This window comes from Pinus tabuliformis, chromosome 4_2 (genome assembly GCF_031772625.1).
Source record: "Pinus tabuliformis cultivar Carrire ecotype Pingquan chromosome 4_2, CPIR1, whole genome shotgun sequence".
Lineage (NCBI taxonomy): Eukaryota > Viridiplantae > Streptophyta > Pinopsida > Pinales > Pinaceae > Pinus > Pinus tabuliformis.
The window spans coordinates 498,893,691-498,901,966 of NC_142304.1; the positions used below are offsets into that span (position 1 = coordinate 498,893,691).

An 8,276-nucleotide genomic window follows, 5' to 3' on the forward strand; every position below is an offset into this window, starting at 1 on the left:
CTCCTCATCCACACATGTAACATCATCTGTGTATTGGTCCCATCTCTTGAAAGGACCCTCCCTGTACCCTGGGTCTTTACGTGATATGAGACAGTGTACTATGAATGTAGACTAAGTTCTCAACCTTCTTTGATCCCAACTTGTTTCTCTTCAATGAATGGATAAAAGCATATAGGAACTAGCTACCTGCCCAAGTAATCGTATGGAAACCATTAATGGAAAATTGTTAGGAGAAGAGTCAAGACAATGTTATGTAAATTAAATTAATTAAATAATACAAAAACAAGATGAGAAACTAGCTACCTGTCCAAGTAATCATATCACAAATTGTTGCAACTCAAGAGCATCAACACCATGAAGCCACCACCAATCAATCGGATCCTTCTTCTTGCGCCTATCAGTCAAAGAATCATGTGAACCAAAGACACCTTGGCCATGTGAAAACTGGGCAAATTGAGTTTGTATCTCAAAGGCCTCTTTTGTAGAACCATAGATTTTTTTAATAGCAACCTTAAACCCTTTCACCACCTCTCTATCTTGGGAAGGAGGTCTCCTTCCTGTTGTGGGATCATACCATTTTGGATTAACTACATAGGCTGCCATGTGAAGTGGGGTGTTTAGTTTATTCCACCACCCATGTATAAATGATTTCAATTGTGGCCATAAAGTAGGATCTTTCCTATTTGTGATGGATTGGATCCTCTCGCACATAGAGTCCATGTTCTCATAAATCTCACCTAAACATGGACCATTTGTGTCTGCATAGCGAAGCATATCACAAATTGGCTCTATAAACTCCACAACAAATTTGATATCAGCCCAAAACTGATCATCCAAAATCAACCTCTTCACCTCTAGAGTTGTGTCTGAGGTAGATAGCCTCCACTGGTCCCACATGTCACTAATAACTATGGCAACTAAAGCCTCCTTCATCTCCACAAGTTGTCTAAGCAAAATGTAGTAAGTTGCAAATCTAGTATCTGTTGGTTTAAGAAGCTCCATTTTGGCATGCTTGTGGTAAATGGCTTGTGAATGGTGGTGGTTGCATATAAACATCTGAATTTTGCGGCCATTATCAATTAACATCTAGATCCATTCAATTTTCCCGATGTCTTTCAGTGCATTATTCAAAGAATGCACTGCACATGGCATCCAAAAAATATGCCTACAGTATATCAAAAAATAAATAAATTAGAATCTTTCAATATGACATCTACAATGATTTATGATTCAATGAATATTGAATAATAAAAAGATTTAAAAATCAAACTTGTAATTAAAAAAATTAGATTTTCCACTAACCTGTACTCCTTTTGGACCATCATTCCTGTTGCTTTGCAAACTGGAGTTGCATCAGTAATAACTTGAACAATATTCGATGGCCCCACCTCAACAATGGCTTCACATAATTGGTCTTTCAAGAACAAAGTGTTATTTTCTTGACCAGAACAATCAATGGCCTTTAGAAAATATGGATCGGAAATGGAAGAGACAATGATGTTAATCAACGGACAATTTCAACAATCAATCCAATTGTCCATAACAATGGAGCATACATCTACACTCCAAGATGCCTTCAATGTCGACATCGTCTTCTCAAGACGTGCTTTCTCCTTGTCCACCAACATAGTTCAAAGCTTCTCATAACTAGGTGCCTTATACCCTGAAGGTCCATCATTAATAGCATGGACCATTTGATCAAAATAGGGTGAGTGGGCTGCATTGAAAGGAATGCCACATGCAAAAAAAAATCTTGCTATTGCAAGATCAACACCCTCTCTACCTGTCACATCAAACATGTCATAAAGGCCACCGAATTTAGGCTTCTTGCATGCATGACTGGTAGTTTTTTTATGCTCTGGATAAAACATGCTCATCACCAATTTGAACTTCTTCATCATCGGATCATAATTCTTCCTCATTGGAGTCATCATTTTCATCAACATTATGACATGGCTTGGATATTGCCTTGTCTGCCTTGGATATTGCCTTGTCTGCCTTGGATATTGCCTTGTCTGCCTTACCATCAGCCCTTTGTTGCTCTCTTTGTGCACTAGGGAGTCTAGTGGGATCATCTGGGTCTCCAATGCAAGCATCAACACCCTACCTTGGTATCTTCATAAAATGAGTTTTAACTCTGGTATAGCTCCCTTTCCATTCAAGTTGATAGAAATTGTCTTTTATTGTTGTTATCCCCCAGCACCCTTTGGAGGTTTTTTCCTTTCCACATATTTCCAAAGTGGATATTGTTGATTTGATGAAGACATTCTTGATTTTGGAAATTAACCAAAATGCCAAATCTGAAAGTAAGGACATTAAAAAATTAAAAATCTGAAAATCAAGCAAATTGTGGCTCATATATATACATATGCATAAATTTTTAATGCATCAAGCAACCCTTAAAACTATGCACTGATGTTTATTAAATACAGCAAGTTTTCCCTCTAAATGGCAATGCGTCTTTTATTTATTGCTAAAATAACTACTAATCTAATGCATATTGGTCTTGTCAATTTAGAAAAAAGGAATGAAGTGAATCCCCTTATTCTATAGGCATTCTTTTGGCATGAAAAAATGACAAAGTTAAAGCCTGCGTTACTTGCTGCACCCTGCCTCCAATCTCCTATTGCACCTCAAAACTCCACAAAACTCCAATGATTTGCATCTACCACCAACACCACAAACTCTTGTGCCTTCGTCGAACACACCAGGGACCAACCTTGTGTCGCCATCGAACTCTCGGACCTGTGCAAATGAAAAATGCAAAAAAATGAAATTTCGAGTCAAGTTATAACTTAGAAGTATAACATGTTTTTTTATTAGTTTTTTTGTTTAATAAAAAAACATTCTTTTCTTGCCCCCACAACAGACGAACCTTGTCATGTACCCATTATCGGGGTTCAGCGCACCCGTTTCAACAAACAAACACATCCTGCAGTCATAACACACTGAGTTCTTATGGAACGAACCCAATTCGTACAGGTTCGTTTGGGACGTACCTACTCCAGCACCCAGTTTGTGGGGACAAGATCCTGACACGGGTTCACAAACCCCAACCCCAGGTTCACGAACCCGTGCTTCATAGGCTTCTCAGACTGTCTAACCAAGAATTTGTAAATCAGAAGAAGAAAAGAGCATGTTGGATCCTTCGTTTTGATGGTGCCTCAAAGAAAAACCCAGGGGTGGCAAGAGGGGGAGGCGTTTTGTATAGCCCTGATGGCAATTTCAACACAAGGTATGCCTGGGGTTTTGGGTCCATGATAAACAACCAAGCTAAATTATATGGCCTCTTACAAGGCCTCTTTGTCATAAAAGACATGCGAAAATCCAACATAGTCATAATGGGAGATTCTCTCCTTGTCATCAACCATCTTTATAATGGCACCCTACATAAGGAAAGCTGCCTAGAAATCCTAATGAGAAGAATCACAACATTGTTTGAAGAAATCCCATAAAAAGCATACTTCCATATCCTCTAGAAGCAAAACAGTGAAGCAGACAATTGCGCTAACCAAGCTTGCCATCTCCAAGTTAGGCAATTAGAATTAACTGGAATATATAGCTAGTGCAATCTTCCATAGCTTAATCCATCATTTCATGACTCTCAAAATGAACTTACTCAAGTCTAATCAGACAATCTGTGAAATAAAATGTAATCCTCAAATTTCATCTGCAACCATCAATCATCAAGACACACAAGTGGCTAGGAGTATGACGGTTCTTGGCATATAATGGCGTCACTCTCCTACCAAATCGCACGCATATAGCCTTGCGAACATCATTTTTGTACCAAGTACCATTCTCCTTTGCTCTCATGTTGTACTCTTACAGTAGGTGAATGATCTCTAAGCAATTTATTTCAAATCTTCCTACAAGTGCAACTCATATGCAGTGGAACGAAATCATGACCTTCCCCTCTCACAATCAATCTAGATTCATGGTAGGGTGGTGTACCAATCAATTATTGTGGATTATAAATCAAGTTCAAGGGGCTTACCAAAGATATGTAAATTCAAACCTCGCTCTGGTGACTATTAGATGGTGTATATTTCGGCTCGGAGCATGTTCTTCCTGTGAATTTCTCCTAGATTGGGGATTTACAGTACTCCTAGACAGTGTTGCCTCTTTGGGTTTGGCTCCCTTCTTATTTGGTTCCCTCAAGCGAGAGTGGTAGGACGGGCCCTCGTGAGGTGTTGTCTTGGCTATTCCATTGATGTGTCTAGCACTCAGAAATCTCCCTATGACACAGTCAATTCCCCAACATACCTCAGCATCATGCAAATTGTTCCAAGGTGGTAAGTTACAATCATGGTTCCCAAACTTGGAATTTCATAAATAATTGTTTCTTCTTTCCATACAAATTGCATAATTCAGCACTTGGTGAACCCACAAGAAGCAGTATGTGGAAAAAAATCTCAAGATCAGGCTACTAGCAGCCATGCCATTGAGAATATAAACTGTGTCAGCCTAGACATAATACCTCAGCAAAAACAGAAAATAGATGACATGAATGTACAACTTATGGTTCTTAATCTGAAGATGCAAGATTACATGTTATCCACAACTCAAATCCAAGAAGAGAATCTCTCTCTCTAGGAAAAGATCGCCAAGTAGGATGATGAATTAGACGCCCTTTGAAGTCAACTAACGAATCTTCAAGATCAGACTAATCACCTGACTGTGTGTATCTCGAAGATGGATGAGGTAGCTCGTACCAATGAAGAACAGAGGTTGGACCTTAATAAGTCAGTCATGGGATAGTTTTGCCAATGTCTATGTCTTATGTTACCTTGTAAATATCATCTTCTGCAAGGTCAATTTTGTCATGTATATAGCTATCAAAACCATAGTTATCAGAGTCGGACTGGTCATTGAACCAGTAGACCCCCATACCGGGTCTGACCGATAAAAAAATCCCAAAAAACCGATCAACCAAAAACACATAAAATATTCAAATTTTAAAGAAAAACATATATATTCATGTGCATGCATATGAATCCAAACCATTTATACACATAAGAAAAAGTTATCATTTATATAGCATGTAAGGGTGCACATAACCAAAATAGCACAGTGCAATCCATCTCTAAACCGAAAATACATTAGCAAACAAGCTCCACGTGGTCTCTAGCATCCAAAAAAAATTATGCTACAACAAATACCTACATAACATCAAAATCATTGCCTATATTGGGATCTTCATCATTAATATCACCCTCTAAGCATTAAAATAAGATAGAAAAAACATAGCATATCAAGAAAAGATTTTGTTTGAGTAAGGGGTACCTTTTTTAGTAGGCTCATGATAGAGGAGTTCGACAACCAATGCCACTAACATCAAGATACATAGAGGGCTTGGAGCTCTTGATTAAATACTAGTTCCATACCCTTGTACATGACAAAATCCAATGTAGTGTTGCTATCCCCACAATCCTGTAATCCTATTAAGTCTACTGGATTTTGAGGGATATCTAAAATTCTACTTTCTCCATATGAAATCCAATGAGGTAAGAACCACTCTTAAACATCTTGAATCATTTCATGGTAATGTTAAAAATCTAAATAAAGGGATGAAAATGAAAGATAAAGGAGAATGTCACTTTTACTTTAAGAATTTAACATGACCATGAATTGCATAGCATTAATAGGGGCAATATTGTTAAATACTAGGCTTCCACTGTCATATATCAATGCTTTTTTGAAGGAAAAAATTGCATTCAAAGGGTTCTTGGCAACAATGTACAAAACCGTCTGGTTCAATGGCAAAAGGTCGATTCAATATTGAACTGGACAAAAACGGTTCAGGTCACCATTCCGAACCAATTTTGGCCTCAAACCAGTCGGACCTGTCCGTTCAGACTAGTTCGGTCCGGTCCTTATAACACTAATCAAAACAACACACATGTTGATATAGTTTGGGGTCTCTTTAGTAATCTATCAATAGTATTTAGATCTTTTGAATTACCAGCAAGGGAAAGATACTGTAAACTTCTCGAGTTCAGACTGGTTCGGTCCGGTCCTGATAACACTAATCAAAACAACAGACATGTTGATATAGTTTAGGGTCTCTTTAGTAATCTATCAATAGTATTTAGATATTTTGAATTACCAGCAAGAGAAAGATACTGTAAACTTCCCAAGTAATAGTTGTGTCTGGGCACAAATTTTAATCAAATCTTAATCATTTCGATAAAAAATAATAATAATAATATTGTATAAGGAGCAACTACTCAGAAGAAAAAAAATGGACGTCGATGAGATCGTTGGAAGAAGCGCCAACAAGGCCATCACTGGAGATGCCGAGGATAGCACCGTGCATCCACCCTACTAGATCATCATGTGGAAGTTGAAGATCGGCGGGGACGCGAGCCCCTGGTTGGAAACTTTGAACAATCACACAGGAAGACAGTACTGGGAATTTGATCCAGATGCGGGCACGCCTAAGGAACGCCTCGTTGTAGAAAATGCTCGTGTCGAGTTTTATAAAAATAGATTTCTCTACCGCCACAGTCGTGATCTTCTCCTTAGGTTCCAACACCCAACGGACGAAAGGCTCAAAGCACTGCAGATCCATTTATGGGAGGAGAGATGGGTGGCAGACAATGGTTTTTCTTCCATTGGGACAACCTACGAATCTGCACAATGGACATGCAGTGGTCAGGAGTTGCATGCAAAGCAAAAGGACATCTCTAGAAGCAAAGGGAAAAGTTTGATGGAACGAGCAGAGACCAAGACTAGCACGGTCCCATACAACCCGAGGTTTTGGACCCAATCATCAAAAGCAGAGCAAACCAGCACGAGTTTAAATAGGGGACCAAAATCCAAAGGCGGCGGCAGAGGGGCAAACCCAAATCCAGAGGATTTGTATCAGGTTTTTATCAAAACTATTTTTGGGAAATCGATAATGTTATGGGTCTGGAGTATGGATCAAGTGACAGATCTGAAGCAAAATGCCCAAAATGTCACAAGTATTTCACAAAGTTTGATTTTTTCCGGGAAAGTGTTGCATGAAGACATCTCTTTGAAAGACTATTATTCAAAGGAACTCTACCATCATCCAGAATCTACGGCTACAAGGAGGTGCCCCAGGAGCAAGCACATCAACCAAATCAACACCGATAGACAAGGGTCAGGTTTCTTTCAAAGATGTATTAAGAGGGAAAGCTGGCACTCAAGACAAACAAATCCCAAATCTGACAATTCTAGGTTCGTACATAGTAGAAAAGATGGAAAAAGCTCCAGATCTGTCCATAGAATTACCAGAAGTAAGTGGTCTCTTCAATACTTTACAAGCAAAAGCTATCATTTTTCGATTTAATGGTTTCTGGCCCAAATCTGAAGATCTAAGTGAGTGGATCTACCTCAACTGGAACAAAGACTGTGGCATTTATCTGTGTACAAAAGGTTTTTTTTTGGTTCAGTTTGATACCCAAAAAGATTACAATCATGTCATAAATGACAAACCATGGTTCTGGGGAAGGGCGGGTCTCTTTGTAACCCCATGGTTCCCTAGTTTTGATGCAAACTCAATGGTGGTTTCAAAAATGTCGGTTTGGGTAAGGCTACATAATCTCCCACTGCCTTTTTGGCACCATCTAGTCCTAGAAGGCATCAGAAACTCTCTGGGAAGATTCCTAAAGCTAGATCGAGAAAGAATGGACAAAGGGATCTTCACTTTTGCTCGAATTTGTGTGGAGATGGACTTAAGCAAAGGCCTTCCGGAATGTATTCATCTGACACACAAAGATTTTAAGTGGACACAGTGGTTAGATTTTGAAAACATTGCCTTTAGATGTCGGGTTTACCACCAAACAGGGCACTTGCAAAACACATGCAAACAAGCAAAGAAGAGACCGCAAAAACCAAAAGGATGGCAATTCCCAGAACCCCCATCGTCAGATGATGAGGATGAAGAAATGGATGAAACCTAGCAACAACCAGAGACAGAAAAGCAACAAGGCTCCCAAGAGGAGGGAGAAGAAAAGGTGGAAGAACAGAACAAACAAGCAGAGAATCCAAATAACTCAACAATTGTTCCGAACATTGAAAACCCATTAGAGGAAAAAAACAACAATCAAGGCACAGGTGGAGTTAAGCGATCTCACGTATCTGAAAGTTCTGACTTAGATAAAGAAGTTCCAAACATCTCCAGAAATAATGAACTAGCAATTGTCTCTACTACTCCATCACTTGGGGTCTGGCAAAAAGTCCAAAAGAAAAAAGGCAAAAAAGAAAATTCCAGTTTATCTGGCAATCTATAATTTTATTTTTTATTT

General features: G+C 38.9%; 1 protein-coding gene across 1 annotated transcript; it reads right to left on the bottom strand.

The window, feature by feature from the left end:
- Positions 1 to 315: 315 nt before the first annotated feature.
- On the bottom strand, positions 316 to 1,002 carry LOC149170172 (uncharacterized). The gene has a single exon (XM_089425466.1). The coding sequence runs from the start codon at positions 1,000 to 1,002 to the stop codon at positions 316 to 318; it is 687 nt and encodes a 228-aa protein (XP_089281592.1).
- Positions 1,003 to 8,276: the final 7,274 nt, after the last annotated feature.

What these genes read in the sequence shown, in the direction of transcription:
- LOC149170172 (XM_089425466.1), bottom strand. Translation starts at nt 1,002, where the DNA reads ATGGAGCTTCTTAAACCAACAGATACTAGATTTGCAACTTACTACATT.